The sequence below is a fragment of the Mobula birostris genome, chromosome 2 (genome assembly GCF_030028105.1).
Source record: "Mobula birostris isolate sMobBir1 chromosome 2, sMobBir1.hap1, whole genome shotgun sequence".
Classification (NCBI taxonomy): Eukaryota; Metazoa; Chordata; class Chondrichthyes; order Myliobatiformes; family Myliobatidae; genus Mobula; species Mobula birostris.
In genome coordinates, this window is record NC_092371.1 from 124,604,011 (window position 1) to 124,622,300 (window position 18,290).

An 18,290-nucleotide genomic window follows, 5' to 3' on the forward strand; every position below is an offset into this window, starting at 1 on the left:
ATTTTTACTCTTTCTGCGGGACTTAGTTAATTTATTTTTAATATACTTTTCTTATTGTAATTTAGAGTTTTTAAAATTATTATGTATTGCAATGTAGAGCTACCACAAAAATTTGCTACCAAAAATTTTCACAACATAACACTGGTAATATAAAATCTGATTTTGATTCTGGTGGCTTATGCAAAACCATACTTGGAAACTCCCTTAATGTCAGCAGAACTGAATCAGTTCTTCTCCAATTGTATGGGGCATTCCAGACAGAAAATGAGCAATTCAATGTTGCACGAAGCATGCGTATCATCACTGTTTTGTTGTGATGTGTTGGCAAACGTATCTTGAAGTGCTTTCCATTTCTGAAAGTTTTCACAAAATGACTGAAAATAAGCCAAGTTCTTGTTTCCTTTATCAGAGTGTATTCTCCTCAAACGTTCAAGTAGCCTGGATGGTTTCATTCACACGTTTGAAAAAAACCTTTGAACACAACAGACACATTTGCTGCCGTTGGTTACGTGATACTGGTATACAGTAAATCCATAGTTCAGATACTGCACACTATATTGTCTATATTTCTTTTTCATTTGGTATGCTTCTTCCAATTTTTGTTACAAATCAAAGACAACAGGCAATTACATATTGTTTAAATCCAACCCCAATCATTGCAATCAATAAAGTGAAAAGTTATGAGGTCACCATAGATCTGGCCAAAGCTGGCTCTCTGCCTGAAGGTACATAACAGTGGGCCAGCGTATCTCGGCTGGGTTGTGGGCCGGTGCAATGTAGCCAAGCCCATTCAAAAAGGCAGGTTCTGAACTTTACTCCATTGAATGCCATATCCTAATTCACAGGAAATATGTCACTGCATGGTTAGAGTATAGAAATTGTACTAGCTAACACTGTACTACAGTAGTGAACGGCAAAAATGCATGGGCTGGGCCTGAAAATAACACAATCTCTTCAGTTCAGATTTCTCATGATATACCAAATACAAAAGTGTCTCAATGCTTTTCAACAACTATAATGTGCTTTGAGCAATGTCAAAGAGAACTGTGTGTTAGCAAGAGATGATTACATAACCATTGTAATCAATTATGAGGTATAGAGGATAACATGCTTAAAATAAGTAATTCATTTCTTAAATTAAGCCTGTAATCCCTCAGCTTCCCTCTTGCTACCAGTCACCTCCTCCCCCGCCCCCTTTATCTTTATCACCCCCCCCCATAGAAACTACCACTTCCCCCTAGGGGTGATATCGCCCACTTCGGGAAGCACTGCTCTATAACATAAGGTTTTAGAATCAGAGAGTTATCCAACATGGGATCAAACTCTTTGATGTACTGAGTCTGCCTTGACTGTCAAGAACGTATTTTACAATTATCCTACACTCATCAAATTTCATTCTCCCCACTTTCACATTAACTGCCCCCAGATTCCACCACTCACCTACACATTAATTTAACCTACCAACTTCCTGCTCCTTTCTCCTGATTAAGTGTTCCACCTCCTTTGTCAATCATGGTTCAATCACCTTACTATCCTTGCCCTGTCTCAATGGGGAAAATCTGTCCTGAACAACCTCCACATGTCCACTGTGCACTTTCCAAGAATATCTGCTGCCAGGTTCCTGCCAAATACTACAGTAATTAGCCCTTCCCAAGTTAAATACTGTCTGTTCTTATCTTTGTGCATGGCTACGCTAAAGGTCAAGGGGTTGTGGTCACTGTCTCCAAAATGCTCACCCATCAAAAGATGTCACCTGACAAGATTCATTGCCTAGTTCTAGATCCAGTACGACTTCCTCTCTAGTACTACTTCCCCATGTATCCCCCTGAGATGCACTTTACAAATTCTGCTTCATCTAAACCTTTTGCATAAAGGAAATGCCATTCAATATGAGGGAGGTTGAAGTCACCCATGACAACAACCCCGTTAATTTTGCACCTTTCAAAAATCTGCCTCCTAGTCTGTTCCTTAGTATCTCTGTTGCTGTTGGGGGCCTATAGAATACTCCCAACAGAGTGATTGTTCCCTTCCTATTTCCGACCTCTACTCACACTGACTCAATGGATAATCTCTCCATGATGTCCTCCCTTTCTGCAGCTATGATACTACCCCAATTAGCAATGCCACTCCCCCAGCTCTTTTACCTCCCTCTCTTTTGCAACATGAAACCAATTAAAGACTAACAAGTCTGTATTGAAATCTTCCTGTAATAAACACCCACATGTCACTTGCCTTCCTAATTGCTTGCTGAATCTGCACACAAATCTTCAATACAAGGCCATCCAGGCCCCCAACTTTTCCCAACCTGTCACAATATAACAAAATTCTGTTCTACTTGAGGGTAGGGAATCAAGAATTAAGGGCATAGGTTTAATGTGAGTGGGCAGAGGTTTTATAAAAACCTAAGAGGTAACTTTTTTAAAACATAGAGATGGGGTGTTTACAGAATGATTTGCCAGAGGAAATGGTTGAAGCAGTTAAATTGGTTCTTTATTACTACATGTACTGAGGAGCAGTGTAAAACATTGTTTTGCATGTCATCCATACAGATTATTTCATCACATCACTACAGACCATTTGCCCACCATATCCATGCTGATCATTGAGCATTGATCTCTAGTAATCCTATTTGGTCCATAGCCTTCTATGCCTCAACAATCCAAGTACTAATCAAGATGTAACTTAAATGTGTGAGACTCTCTGCCTCAACCAGTGTGTCCCAAATGATTCATGTATTCTTCAGCCATCACATTAGTGGCATCTGGAATCACATATTATCTGGGCAGATTTCCTTGTAAATCCAGCTATTTCATGGTCAATTGAAAATGGCATTGTTCTTCTTTAAATTCCTGATTAGCCAACAAATTGTTTAAATACCACAGCAGCTGTGGTGGTACCTGAACTGTGGTCTCTGGAGTAGTGGTGTGGTAACCAATCCAGTTCACCCACTGTGTGCTCACCTTCTCAATTACCACATGTAACTTCAGCCAAGTGATTTCTCACAAGTCTCATCCACAATGTCAGAGGAGTTCCCGTTGTTATCACCTCTTCAGATAAAAACAAAGCGGTGGATCCTTTCCAATGAAATTAATGTTGACAGGAGCTACGGAGTCTTACAGCATGAAACCAGGCCTTTCAACCCAGTTTACTCATTCTATGTTGCCCTTCTGAGTTAATCCCATCTGCGTGCATTTGGCCCATAGCCCTCCAAGCCTCTCCTTTCCATGTACACAAGAGATTCTGCAGTTGCTGGAAATCCAGAGTACCACACACAAAGTGCTGGGGGAACTCAGCAGGTCAGGCAGCATCTATTGAGCAGAATAAGCAGCCGACATCAGGCTGGGATCCTTCATCAAGTCCTACCTGGATAGCTCTGGATAAACATTGTTAATGTGTCCACCTCAACCACTCTTTCTTCCAGCTCATTCCAAATATGCAAAATACCCTTTGTGTGAAGAAGCTGCCCTGAAATCTCTTCTAAATTATTCATCTCTGATATTAAAACCATGCCCTCTTGGGTTTAGCATCTCCTCCCTTGGAAAAGGACTATTTGCTTTCATCCATCACTCTGAGACCTCTGTCGGTCAGAGTTGACCAAGGATAATGCAAGCCTGAGCAGTACGATATGCCCATGTAGCAAGCTCCCCCTCTCCATGCATCTGATGAACCCAGAAGAACTGCAGGGACTGATACAGCTTGGTACCTGACATTGCAGGACTTGCCCGTCGGCATTGAACTCAATGTAGGACTGCCTTTGGAACTCCAGCTCTGGATTTTTCCCTCGGGATTTACTCCTGAAGCCTTCCCCGTGAAAACGTATAGCCGCAAGGCAGCGGAGGTTTAAGATCAGAGTTTTCCTTTTCCTGGATGAGCTGCCAACCACAGCTGATGAGCCACATCTGTCCGAAGTGACTTGTTTTAAGGTGCCAGTAACCCGCATTTTCCCCTTCTCCTATCAGTAGAAACGGTTCCTCTGGGCTTAGTAGCTAAGCCACAAGAGAAGGCCAGGAGCTGGACTTGGTTGTCAAAGGCTATTTGAGGTGCATGTCATTTGGAGTATTTAATAGGTAGTGGGAGCTTGTCCCCGTTACCACCCAGAAAACCGTAAGACCATAAGACATAGGAGCAGATTTAGGTCATTTGGCCTATTGAGTCTGCTCCCCATTCCATCAAAGCTGATCATTTCTCCCCCTCCTCAGCATCACTCCCTGGCCTTCTCCTCATAAGCCTTGATGCCATGTCCAACCAAGAAGCTATCAAGCTCTGCCTTAAATACACCCAACGACCTGCCCTCCACAGTTGCCTGCAGTAACAAATTCCACAAAATCACCTCCCTCTACTGAAAGAAATTTCTCCACATCTCTGTTTTAAATAGATTCCCCTCCATTCTGAGGCTGTGCCCTGTTGTCCTAGACTCCCCCACCATGGGAAACATCCTTTCCACCTCTACACTGTCTAGATCTTTCTAAAGCTTTCAGTGAGATCCCCCCTCATCTTTCTAAATTCCAGTGAGTACAAACCCAGAGCTATCAAAAGATCCTCATATAATAACCCTTTCATTTCCGAAATCATCCTTGTGAACCTCCTCTGAACCTTCTCCAATGCCAGCACATTTTTTCTTAGATGAGGAGCCCAACACTGTTCACAACACTCAAGGTGAGGCCTCACCAGTGCCTTATAAAGCCTCAGCATCACATCTCTGCTCTTGTATTCTAGTCCTCTTGATATGAATGCTAAAATTGCACTTGCCATCCTCATCACCATCTCAACCCGCAAGTTATCCTTTAGTGTGTTCTGCACAAATACTTGCAAGTCCTTCTGCATCTCAGATGTTTAGATTTTCTCCCCATTTAGAAAATAATCTGCACATTTACTTCTACTACCAAAGTGTATGACCATGTATATTCCAACATTATATTTCATTTGCCACTTTCTTGTCCATTCTCCTAATCTGTCTAAGTCCTTCTGCAGCCTGCCTCTTTCCTCAACACTACCTGTCCCTCCACCTATCCTCGTATCATCTGTAAACTTGGCAACAAAGCCATCTATTCCATCATCTAAATCATTGAGATACAGCATAAAAAGAAGAAACAGTCCCAACACCAAACCCTGCGGAACACCACTAGTTACTGGCAGCCAACCAGAAAGGATCCTTTTATTCTCTCTCACTGCCTCCTACCAATCAGCCAATGCTCTAACCACGCCAGTAACTTACCTGTAATACCATGGGCTCTTAACTTGGTAAGCAGCCTCATGTGTGGCAACTTGTCAAAGGCCTTCTGAAAGTCCAAATTTACAATGTTCATTGCAACCCTTTTATCTGTCCTACTTGTAATCTCCTCAAAGAATTCCAACAGGTTTGTCAGGTAAGACTTCCCCTTAAGGAAGCCATGCTGACTTTGTCCTATCTTGTCTTGTGTCACCAAGTACTCCATAACTTCACCCTTAACAATTGACTCTAACATCTTTCCAACCACTGAGAACAGGCTAACTACTCTATAATTTCCTTTCTGCTGTCTTCTTTCTTTATTAAAGAGTGGAGTAAGATTTGCTATTTTCCAGTCCTCTGGCACCATGCCAGAGTCCATGATTTTTGAAAGATCATTACTAATGCCTCCACAATCTCTACTGCTACCACTTTCAGAACCCTAAGGTACAGTTCATCTGGTCCGGGTGACTTATGTACCCTTAGGTATTTCAGCTTGTTGACTACCTTCTTCCTTGTAATAGTAACAGCACTCACTTCTCTTTCTTCACACTCTTCAACTTCTGGCACACTGCTAGTGTCTTCCACAGTGAAGACTGATACAAAATACTTATTTAGTGCATCTGCTATCTCCTTGTTTCCTTTATTATTTCTCCGGCATCATTTTCTAGTGATCCTATATCAACTTTCATCTCTCTTTTATTTTTTACATACTGTACTTGAAAAAGCTTTTATTATCCACTTTGAGATTGTTTGTTAGCTTGCTTTCATATTTCATCTTTTCCCTTCTAATGATTCTTCTAGTTACTCTCTGTAGGTTTTTTAAAGCTTCCCAATCTTCTATTTTCCCTGCTAATTTTTGCTTTGTTGTGTGTCCTCTCTTTTGCTTTTACATTAGCTTTGACTTCCCTTGTCAGCCACAGTTGTACTATTTTGCCACTTGAGTATTTCTTTCTTTTTGGAATACATTTATCCTGCACCTTCCTCATTTTTCTCAGAAACTCACACCATTGCTGCTCTGCTGTCATCCCTGCCAGCATCTCCTTCCGATTTACCTTGGCCAACTGCTCTCTCATACCACTGTGATTTCATTTATTCTAGCGAAATACTGCTATGTAAGGCTTTACTTTCTCCCCATCAAATTTCAAGTTGAACTCAATCATATTGTGATCACAGTCTCCTAAGGATTCTTTTGCCTTAAGCTCCCTAATCGCCTCCAGTTCATTGCATAACACCCAATCCAGCATAGCTGATCCCTTAGTAGGCTCAACGACAAACTGCTCTAAAAAGCCATCTGGTAGGCATTCGACAAACTCGTTCCCTTGAGATGAATTATCAACCTGACTTTCCCAATTGACCTGCATGTTGAAACCTCACATGAATACCATAACATTTCTCTTTTGACACGCCTTCTCTATTTCCTATTGAAATCTTTAATCTACATCCCAGCTACTGTTGGGAGGCCTGTATATAACTGCCATTGGGGTCCTTTTACCATTACAGTTTCTTAACTCAACCCACAAGGATTCAACATCTTCCGATCCTATGTCACATTTTTCTACTGATTCGATGCCATTTTTTACCAGCAAAGCCACGCCACCCCCACTGCCTACCTTCCTATCCCTCCAATACAATGTGTAACCTTGGACATTCAGCTCCCAACTACAACTATCCTTCAGCAACGATTCAGTGATGGCCACAACATCATACCTGACAATCTGTAATTGTGCAACAAGATCATCCACCTTATTTCTCACCTCTCCCCCAACCCCCGGATATACCAACTTTAAGGAGCCAATCCATCTACACTGCAATATATCTTACATACCTCGGTCAGATTACCCCTCAATCTCTTACTTTCCAGGGAATAAAGTCATAGTCTACACAAACTCTCCTTGTAACGAGGTAAATCATTTCTGCACTCTTTCTAGATTATTAACATCATTCCTATAACAGAGTGACTTAAACTGTACACAATACTGGAAGTGAAGCCTCACCAATGTCTTATATAATGACAGCATATCTTACAAACTCCTCTGCACAGTGAAATCTGTGGACTTTCCACAGCTCTACAAAGAAAATCTGCATTACAATAGCATATTATGTTAACCACAAGTGTTTTAATCGATCAACCTTGTAAGAGGTGCAACAGAAAATTTCAGGACTTGGGTCTCAGAAATATTTCATTCAACTTGAAACACAATCTCTGAAACTCATTTTCCTGAACTGGTGAGTGTTTCTAGCATTTTTCACTTTTGTTTCACTTTCTGAGGAACATTGGTTCATGAACTGATTATGGGCCATTGATTGAGGAATATTGGCAAGCAACTCATTGTGGAAATCAAGAAGAGGAAGTCAACAGAACACATACAAATCTTCATCAAGGGGTCAGCAATGGAAAGATTGAGCATATTCAAGTTCCTGGGAGTCAACCTCTCTGAGGATCTACCCTGGGCCCAATATATTGATGCAATTATGAAGGATTTCCAGGAGCTGTGTTTCATTAGGAGTTTGAAGAGATTTGGTATGCCATCAAATACTCCAGGGTATTTCAGTAGATGTACCATGGAGAGCGTTCTGACTGGTTGCACCACCATCTGGTGTGGAGATGACAGTGCACAGCATTGGAAAGAGTTGCAGAGGATTATTGGCCAGCTCCATCATGCGCACTAGCCTTCCCGCCATCGAGGACATCTTCAAAGGAAGGCAGAAACCATTATTAAGGACCCTCACCATTCAGGACATGCCCTCTTCTCACTGCTACTATCATGAAGGAGGTGCAGGAGCCTAAAGACACACACTCAACGTTTTAGGAACAGCCTCATCTCCTCCACTATCAGATTTCTCAGCAGATCATGAAACCCACGAACACTACCTCACTTTTTGCTCTCTTTTTGCACTATTTATTAATTTTCCCTCAGTATATATATTTCTTATTGTCACTTATAGTAATTTTTATGTAATGTTCTGTACATTAGCCGCGAAACAACAAATTTCATGACTTACATCAATGATAATAAACCTGATTCCAATTTTAGTTCTAGAATCAATACTAAGCTTGCATCCAGCATTACTACCCCTATCTTCTGAAAAAGAGAGACATCTTACATCTCCTCTGAAAGATAGGACCTCCGATAGCACATCACTCCCTCAGGACCTCACTGTGGTCTCTCCCCAGACCTTCTTTCCCCAAACTGTATTTGTTTACAAAATATACAGGCAAGTATAATCCAGTTTCTTCAAGCCTCACCATCTGCTGCACAAGACAGAACATTCTATGTAGTACAAGGATGAGATTGCAATCATTCTGATATTTTTTTTCTTTTACATTAGTTAAGTAACCAGTTTGGATATTTACCTGGCACCCAAATATTGCCCTGATGCATGCAACTGGGATTAGCATGGAGGGACAAAAAAGTCAGCATGGAAGTGATGGGCCAAAAGGCCCATTTCTGTGTTATGCACTATGACAGATCTCCTTTGTCCTCAGTAGCAGCAGAACTTCACTCCCTGGCCTTTCTTTTTCACCCCCAGCATACATTGCTGTGCCTTGGTCTGTGCCAGTTAGCAGTATTTTCTTGCACATATATCCTTGCTCTGGCAGCTTCAGGCAGTCCAAATCGACTCTTTCACCAAATTGATGTTCTTCCATCAGTAGATAACATTAGTCTCAATGCATGTTCCTGGAAAAACCCTAAGAGCAGGGTCCTACGTTAAGTAGCTGCTCAGCAAAGATTGCTACATCCCTACTCAGGCCTTCTTGACAAACACACAGACCACAAGGAGGTGGTGCTGCCTCAGGAAGGCATTATCCATCGTCAGAGATCCCTAGCATCTGGCCTATGCTGTCCTCTCACAGCTACCGCCAGGCAGGAGGTTCAGAAACCTGAAGTCCAGATCCACCAGTTTCAAAAACAGCAACTTCCCTTCAATCATTTGGGTGTTGAACCAACCGGCGCAACCCCAACCACTACAGTTTATCAACACAATGACCAGTTTGACCACTTTGCATTAAAATGGACTTTTTTGCTCTAGTTGTGTTCTGCCTTGTAAACATTGTGTATAATTTATGCTTGATTTATGTCTTATGTGTGAATACTGCACATCTGATTGCCATGTGCCTGTGATATTGCTGCAAGTTCTTCATTGCAAGTTGAACTTCAAGTTCAAGGTCTTTGTCATTCACCCATATGCATGAATACTGCCAAATGAAACAATTGTTCTTTCGGACCAAGGTGCTCAACAGGAACTACTAATTCACACACAACACATTAAATAATATTACCACAAATAAATTAACAAATAATATGGTGCATTTACGACACAAGTCAAAAGGTAAACAGCCTATACTATTGGAGCTTCATATGTGATGAGACCTGGTTAGTGGCAGAGAGTTTAGTAGTCTTCCAGCCTGGGGGAGGAAGCTGTTTTTTATCCTAACAGTTCCTGACCTAATGCTACAGTACCTCCTGTCTGATGGGAGGGAGTCAAATAGATGGTTGGACGGATGGGAGGGATCACTGACAATGCTAAGGGCCCTGAATATGCAGCGCTCCTGATAAATATCTCAGGTTGGTGGAAGGGAGACCTGACGATCATCACAGCAGTCCTCACAGTCCTTTGTAGGTCTTGCAGTCAGATGCCTTGCAATTCCTGTACCAGACAGAGTCAGCTGGTCAGGACACTCGCAATGGCAGGGGGAGGAGTATCATTCACCTCAACCTCCTCAACAAGTGGTGACATTGCCCTGCTTTCTTGGCTAATAAGGTGTCGTTGAGGGACTAGCTAAGATCATCTATTATGTGCACTCCCAGAAACTTGGTGCTCTTAACTCTCTCCACAGAGGCACCTTTTATATGCAGTGCGGAGTGGTCAACATACATCTTCCTAGAGCCCACAATCATCTCTTCAGTCTTGTCCATGCTGTGCTCACACTCTAACTCCTCTCTGCATGCCGCATCTCGTCTTCGTTGTTGATGAGGGCAACCACTGCTGTGTCATCAGCGAACTTCAATGACTGGGTGTGAACTGTACAGTCATACACCAGCAGGGGGCTGAGCACATGGTCCTGGGGGCCGCCGGTGCTCAGCGTGACGACATATTGCTGCCAGCACACGGACTAACTGTGGCCTTTCTGTCAAGAAATCCAAGATCCAGTTACAGAGAGAAAGGCCTATTCCACGTTGTGTCTCAATAAATAAAATAAAATAAATAAATCTTTACTAACACGAGGAAATCTGCAGATGCTGGAAATTCAAGCAATACACACAAAATGCTGGTGAAACACAGCAGGCCAGGCAGCATCCAAAGGAAGAACTACAGTCGACATTTTGGGTTGAGACCCTTCAAAAGGACTAACGGAAAAAAGAGATAGTAAGAGATTTGAAAGTGGGAGGAGGAGGGGGAGACCCGAAATGATAGGAGAAGACAGGAGGGGAAGGGATGGAGCCAAGAGTTGGGAAGTTGATTGGCAAAAGGGATACAAGGCTGGAGAAGGGGGAGTGTCATGGGACGGAAGGCCTTGGAAGAAAGAAAGTGGGGGGGGGGAACCCAGAGTTTAGCATGTCTCACTGTTTGATATCTGTAAATGTAACAGAACGTCTGAAAAAGAAATTCTGTTTCATTCTTTGCGAAATGCAATTAGCACAAGCCCATGATTGTTGTACCATAAGATGTAAGCACCTCTGCTGTCATAGGGTCTTTGGTCTTTGTCCAATTCCATTTTGAGTTCATTGACAAGCTTCTTGTAGTCAACATCTGCCTGTTCAAATACCCTGTGACACATTGGAGTAAATTTTAAACAATTTTAATGTTAAATTTACAAAAGAACACAGTCTAAATCTCTCAGCACACACAAAAAATGCTGGTGAACGCAGCAGGCCAGGAAGAGGTACAGTCAATGTTTCGGGCCGAGACCCTTCGTCAGGACTAACTGAAAGAAGAGCTAGTAAGAGACTTGAAAGTGGGAGGGGGAGGGGGAGATCTAAAATGATAGGAGAAGACAGGAGGGGGAGGGATGAAGCTAAGAGCTGGACAGGTGATTGGCAAAAGGGATACAAGGCTGGAGAAGGGGGAGTATCATGGGACGGAAGATTTTGGAAGAAAGGAAAAGGGAGGGGAGCACCAGGGGAAGATGGAGAACAGGCAAGGAGTTATTGTGAGAGGGAAAGAGAGAGTAAAATAAATAAATAAATTAGGGATAGGTTAAGAAGGGGAGGAGGGGCATTAACGGAAGTTAGAGAAGTCAATGTTCATGCCATCAGGTTGGAGGCTACCCAGGCTTCATCTTTACAGTAGAGGAGGCCATGGATTGACATATGAGAATGGGAGTGGGATATGGAATTAAAATGTGTGGCCACTGGGAGATCCTGCTTCCTCTAGTGGACAGAGTGTAGGTGTTCAGCAAAGCAGCTTTATTTTTACTAATCTCATTTACTAGCACTTCGTCCAAAGCTTTCCATGCAATGTCATTTCAAGTGTTTATCCAGATACCTATTAAACATTGTGTCAATGCCATCACCCTCTCAAGCAGTGCCAGATAACAAGCACCATCCTGGTGAAAAAAAATTCTTTCTCAGATCCCCTCTAATCCCCTTACCCTAAACCAGGGGTTCCCAGTCTGGGATCCACGGACTCCTCGGTTAATGGTAGGGGTCCATGGCATAAAAAAATTGGGAAACCCTGCTCTAAGCATTCTGACAGGCTGCATCACTGTCTGGTATGGAGGGGCTGCTGCACAGGACTGAAAGAAGCTGCAGAAGAATGTAAATCTAGTCAGCTCCATCTTGGGCACTAGCCGACAAAGTACCCAGGACATCTTTAGGGAGCGGTGTCTCAGAAAGGCAGCGTCCATTATTAAGGACCTCCAGCACCAGGACACGCCCTTTTCTCACTGCTACCATCAGGTAGGAGATACAGAAGCCTGAAGGCACACACTCAGCGATTCAGGAACAGCTTCTTCCCCTCTGCCATCCGATTCCTAAATGGACTTTGAAGTTTTGGGCACTACCTCACTTTTTTTAATATATAGTATTTCTGTTTTTGCACATTTTTTAATAATCTATTCAATACTGTATACGTAATTGATTTACTTGTTTATTATTATGTTTTATGTATTTTTTTTCTCTCTCTGCTAGATTATGTATTGCATTGAACTGCTGCTGCTAAGTTAACAAATTTCACGTCACATGTCGGTTATAATAAACCTGATTCTGATTCTAAACCAATGTCCTCGGGTATTAAGCTCATTCACCATAGGGAAAATAAATCCTACTATCTCCCCTTTCAACTTCACCACCAGGAAGATGCCCTCCACTCATTACCACCAATACCAAAAAGATTCAAGAGTCTGAAGACTCACACTCAACGTTTTAGGAACAACTTCTTCCCCTCTGCCATTGAACAATGCATCAACCTATGAACACTTCCTCAGGGCTGTGTCCTAAGCCCCCTCATTTACTCTCTGTATACCTATGACTGTGTCGCCACCCACAGCTCTAATCTGTTAATTAAATTTGCTGCTGATACTACACTGATTGGCCTCATCTCAAATAATAATGAGGCAGCCTACAGAGAAGTCATCACCCTGACACAGTGGTGTCAAGAAAACAACCTCTCCCTCAATGTCACAAAAGCAGCTGGTTGTGGACTACAGGAAAAATAGAGACAGACTAGCCCCTATTGACGTCAATGAATCTGGGGTTGAGAGGGTGAACAGCTTTAAGTTCCTCGGCATACACATCTTCGAGGATCTCATGTGGTCTTTACATACCGGCTGTGTGGAGAAAAAGGCACAACAGCACCTCTTTCACTTCAGATGGTTGAAGAAGTTCAGTGTGGGCCCCCAAATCCTAAGAACTTTTTACAGGGTCACAATTGAGAGCATCCTGACTGGCTGCATCACTGCCTGGTATGGGAACTGTACTTTCCTCAATTGCAGGACTCTGCAGAGAGTGGTGTGGACAGAGAGCATCTGCAGATATGAACTTCCCAGCATTTAGCAGATATACAAAGTCAGGTGTGTGAAAAGGGCCCCAAGGATCATTGGGGACCCGAGTCACCCCAACCACAAACTGTTCTATCTGCTACCATCCAGGAAAAGATACCGCAGCATAAAAGCCAGGGACAGCTTCTTCCACCAGGCCATCAGACTGATGAACTCATGCTAATAGAATTGTATTTCTATGCTATATTGACTGTCCTGTTGTACATATTATCAATTATAAATTACTATAAATTGCACATTTAGACAGAAATGTAACGTAAAGACATAACCCCTCATGTAAGTAATAAAGTCAATTCAATTCCATTATTCCTCTTTTGCACTATTTATTTGTTATTGTAACATTTTTTTATCTCTTGCACTGTACTGCTGCCACAAAACAATAAATTTCATGATGCTATCAGTGATAATAAAGCTGATTTTGAAACTCCAGTTTGGAGAACATGCGGAACAAATTGTACAGATGCAATAAATGTTGGCATTTATTTCAAGGGGAATAGAATATAAAAACAAGGAGATAATGCCGTGCCTTTGTAAGACACAAGTCAGGCTGCACTGTGGAGTATTGTCAGCAGTTTTGGGTCCCATATCTCAGAAAGGACATGTTGTCATTGGAGAGAGTCCAGAGGAGGTTCATGAGGATGATTCTGGGAGTTGAGGGGTTAACATATTTTGGCAGCTTTGAGCCTGTACTCACTGGAATTTAGGAGAATGCAGGGGAGGACTCTCATTGAAACCTACCAGATGTTGACAAGACTAGATAAGGAGGACGTGGAGAGGATGTTTCTTTTGGTGGGTGTATCCAGAACTAGAGGTCACAGTCTCAAAATTGAGGGATGACCCTTTAGAACAAAGATAAGGAGGCATTTTTTTTTTAGCCAGAGAGTAAAAATCCGTGGAACACTCTGCGGTGGAGGGTATGTTTAAGGCTGAAGTTGACCGTTTCCTTATCGGTCAGCGCATCAAAGGATATGGCGAGAAGGCACGTGTACAGGGTTGAGTAGGATCTGGGGATCGGCCATAATGGAATGGCAGAGCAAACTTGATGGGCTGAATAGCCTAATTCTGCTCCTATGTCTTATGGTCTAAGTTTATTAACCGTGTGTCCATTCTCTTGTCACACAAAGTCTGATCCAGACAAATACAAATTTGACTCAATTGGAGAGCTTAAAATGTCCATCAAGGACTAAGGCAAGCCAACAACTGTGCTGTCTGATACCTGCTGCCTAGGGCTGCACACATCCGGCAAGAATGTACTGATCCTGTCCTGTACAACTAAAGTGCAACTGAGCCATACAGCCTTATTATTTAGAAGTACTAATTTTACGTACTAAGCTACAGCTGACTGTATTTATTGCAAACACTGCGACGACTGTTTGTTGTTCTCACTCCTCCCACTAGATGCAAATATGGATACTGCAGACGGAGAATTGTTTAGTTTTCCTCTGAAGAGGTCCCATAGCCCTTTTATTGGAAGGCAATAAAAGATGGCAGACAAGAAACAAACATTGCAACACACACAAAATGCTGGAGGAACTCGGGCAGCATCTATGGAAAAAGAGTACAATCAGGTTTCAGACCGAAGTCCTTCCTGTGGAATTCTTCCAGCATTTTGTGCGTGTTAACACGAGGAAATCTGCAGATGCTGGAAATACAAGCAACACACACAAAAAATGCTCGTGAACAAAGCAGGCCAGGCAGCATCTGTAGGAAGAGGTACAATCGACGTTTCAGGCAGAGACCCTTCGTCAGGACTAACTGAAAGAAGAGATAGAAAGAGATTTGAAAGGGGGAGGGGAGGGGGCGGGATGGAGCTAAGAGCTGAAAAGTAGATTGGCAAAAGTGTAAAAGGCTGGAGAAGGGAGAAGAACATGGGACGGGAGGCCTAGGGAGAAAGAAAGGGGAGCCCAGAGGATGGAGAGCAGGCAAGGAGTTACAACGAGAGGGACAGAGGGAGGAAAAAGAAATAAATAACGTATGGGGTACGAAGGGGAGGAGGGGCATTAACGGAAGTTAGAGAAGTCAATGCTCATGCTTTCAGATGCTTGGATTTCCAGCATCTGCAGATTTTCATTTGTTTGTGAACAAATAGTACAATTGATATTGTAGAATAAGTGTGAATACACAGATACATGTGTTGTCACGCTTAATGGCCATTACAATTTTTTATTGCCTTCCAATCCGCTATGAACCCTCGTTTGTAAATCAGGGAAAAACGAAATACCTCATCTGCAATGTCCGATATTTCCATCCAGTGGAAAGGGTGGGAACTCGCGGCGCCGTTTGTAGTTCCCATCTTCTTGTCTTCAATGGCATTCAAACGGCAGTCTGGGATTTTGCGACTGCAATTCTCAGAACACAAAGTGCGGAAAGAGGAAACGAAGCAAACGCGCTCGCCTCGTACCCGGGCCGGGAGACGGGAGATGGCGGACGGCGCGCTCGCCTCGTACCCGGGCCGGGAGACGGGAGATGGCGGACGGCGCGCTCGCCTCGTACCCGGGCCGGGAGACGGGAGATGGCGGACGGCGCGCTCGCCTCGTACCCGGGCCGGGAGACGGGAGATGGCGGACGGCGCGCTCGCCTCGTACCCGGGCCGGGAGACGGGAGATGGCGGACGGCGCGCTCGCCTCGTACCCGGGCCGGGAGACGGGAGATGGCGGACGGCGCGCTCGCCTCGTACCCGGCCGGGAGACGGGAGATGGCGGACGGCGCGCTCGCCTCGTACCCGGGCCGGGAGACGGGAGATGGCGGACGGCGCGCTCGCCTCGTACCCGGGCCGGGAGACGGGAGATGGCGGACGGCGCGCTCGCCTCGTACCCGGACCGGGAGATGGCGGACGGCGCGCTCGCCTCGTACCCGGACCGGGAGATGGCGGACAGCGCGCTCTCCTGGTACCCGAGCCGGGAGACGGTGGACGGCGCACCTCTTTGATTGACGGCCCACTCATGGGCGCGGCTGCGGTTTCGAGTGGGCAAGGGGCGAGAGGCAAGCATGCGCAGTGACGTCGGGGGCTGGCTTGATTGAGAGGTGAGCCGGCGTTCAGTTCGGTGGCGTGAGTCGGTCGAGTGGAGTGGAGCCGGTCCGGTCCGATGCTCCGAGTTAGGGGACTAGCGGCAGTGGGAGCGGCTTTTGCCGACTCCTCTGCTTTAACTAAGGCTCGGATTCACTGTGGCTCCTGCACCTTCAGCGACACCTGCGCCCCGCAAGCAAAGCCAGCATCCGAGGGGCTACCTGCAGAAGTGAGTTCACAAACTTTTCTGTTCAGATAGGACAGAAGCGAGAAGCTTATCACCCGGTTCTTAACTGGGAATGCAAAAGATGCGAGGAAACTTTTTTTAAACGTAGAGGGTAGATCAGATTTGGAATTCTGCGACTTTTATGGGCGGTGGGACGGAGTCACGTGGGATTTTTAGCAGAAGTAGGGTAATTCTTCAAGAATGACTTGGGGTGTTTGAAAGGCATTGGAGTAAGAATTGAAGGGATTGCTCATTGACGAGATGGAATGGTTTGGATGTTGCATTATGGCCGTGTTCAAATTGCACTTTGATCTGACTTCGAGTTTGTCAGAGATGGAGGGTATACTTGTAATCTAAAGGCTGCATTGTCCCCTTTGCCAGCTCAAGATATTTGCATTTAATGTCATCTACCATTTAAAAAAATAATTATGCCTTGCTGTACCAGACTCTAGTGCCTAGCTCTGGCCTCAAGTGTGGGACTGACAATTTGAGAACCACTGTGTCTTGAAACTACAGGGGCAACGGAAGTTTTGTTGTCCAGCTTTGGATAAGTTGCCATTTATTTTTGAGCACATTCCAGTGGTTTTACAGAGTACAAAGCTATCTTCTGGAGTATAACCATCATTGTCCTGTTTGGAATGTTGCAGCCAACTTTTGAGCACAGTTTCTGCAAACAACAGCTATGGAAAATTAACCAGATAATCTGGAATTGCTTTTGTCGGGTCATGGAGTTTTGTAAGGAATGAGCTCCCTGCCAGAGGTCTGCCATGATACAGAATTAAAACCGAACCTGATTGGAGCCTGTTCCCAATAACTTAAAATTATTTTTCTCGGCTTGACCCAACCATTCCAGTAAATGTAATAATCTTACAGATGTGGTTGTTCAAAGTGAATTTGTTATCAAAATACGTATATGTCACCATATACAAACCTGAGATTCATTTTCTTGTGGGCATACTCAACAATCTACAGAATAATAACCATAACGTCATCAGAATAAAGTGTAATATCAGTGGAAGACCGCACCAGCTTGGGTGTTCAAAGACAAAAAGAAAGTGATAATAAATAAGCAATAATCATCAAGGCCATGAGACGAAGCAGTCTTGAAAGTGAGTCCATTGGTTGTGGGTAAAATTTCAGTGATGGGGCAAATGAAGTTATCTCCTTTGGTTCAAGAGCCTGATGGTTGAGGGATAGTAATTGTTCCTGAACCTGGTGGTGTGGGTCTTGAGGTTCCTGTACTAGCAAGCAGTGAGAAGAGAGCATGTCCTGAGTGGTGGGGGTCCCTGAAGATCCTGCGACAGTGGTTCATGTAGATGTGCTCAAGGGTGGGGGGGGGGGCTTCTGTTCAAGGGCATTGGTTACCATGCCAGGCTGTGATGGAGGCCGGTTAATATACTCTCCACTACACATCTAGAGAAGTGTGTCAAAGTTTTTGAAATCATGCCGATCTCTTAAGGAAATGGGCACAACCGTGCCTCCTTCATAATTACACTTGCATGCTGGATTCAGAACAGGCCCTCTGAAGTAATTACATAGAGGAATTTAAAGTTGCTGTCCCCCTCTGCCTCAGAGAGTGCTAAGGAGATTTGTAAGGTGTAGGAGGGAATAGCCCCACTACAGGCAAATGGGTTGAGTGTCCATCGGCAACAGAAGAAGTGTCGGTATTGTTACGTACCCCGTAACTGGGCTGCCAAACCAGCAGAAATGGATCACTCAGTTGGAGTCTGGATTACTAGAACTAAGAAAGTTTTATTAAAGAAATAAGCAACACAGTACTCTAATCAAAAGGATAATAAATGCAACAGTTCAGCAATGATAAACATACATGTACACAGAATTAAGA

The 18,290-nt window shown here is 43.9% G+C and overlaps 2 protein-coding genes across 8 annotated transcripts in view; one reads left to right on the forward strand and one right to left on the reverse strand.

Annotated features, from left to right (window-relative positions):
• Nucleotides 1–7,306: 7,306 nt before the first annotated feature.
• Nucleotides 7,307–16,308, reverse strand: LOC140190676 (uncharacterized). The gene is made up of 3 exons (XM_072247453.1): nucleotides 15,613–16,308; nucleotides 10,873–10,980; nucleotides 7,307–7,900 (listed from the first exon to the last, which is right to left on the reverse strand). Exons 1-3 carry the CDS (start codon nucleotides 16,199–16,201, stop codon nucleotides 7,851–7,853), a joined length of 747 nt encoding a protein of 248 aa, XP_072103554.1. The 5' UTR covers nucleotides 16,202–16,308; the 3' UTR covers nucleotides 7,307–7,850.
• The window catches only part of mocs1 (molybdenum cofactor synthesis 1), a 67,824-nt gene continuing 64,599 nt past the window's right edge, over nucleotides 15,066–18,290 (forward strand). For 5 of the 7 annotated variants that reach the window (XM_072247390.1, XM_072247397.1, XM_072247412.1 and 2 more), the window contains exon 1: nucleotides 16,242–16,447. In XM_072247390.1, the coding sequence (XP_072103491.1) occupies nucleotides 16,298–16,447 (150 nt within the window). In that variant the 5' untranslated portion in view covers nucleotides 16,242–16,297. The other 2 variants (XM_072247429.1, XM_072247419.1) reach the window with 2 other exon arrangements.

Bases quoted from the DNA above. Each gene is read 5' to 3' on its own strand.
- LOC140190676 (XM_072247453.1), bottom strand. From the start codon at position 16,201: ATGCTTGCCTCTCGCCCCTTGCCCACTCGAAACCGCAGCCGCGCCCAT. The intron at 10,981-15,612 runs GTACGAGGCGAG...AATGTGTCACAG, and splicing joins TCTCCCGTCTCCCGGCCCGG to GGTATTTGAACAGGCAGATG. The intron at 7,901-10,872 runs GTACAACAATCA...CTTCCTTTGAAG, and splicing joins AGAGGTGCTTACATCTTATG to ATGTCCTCGATGGCGGGAAG.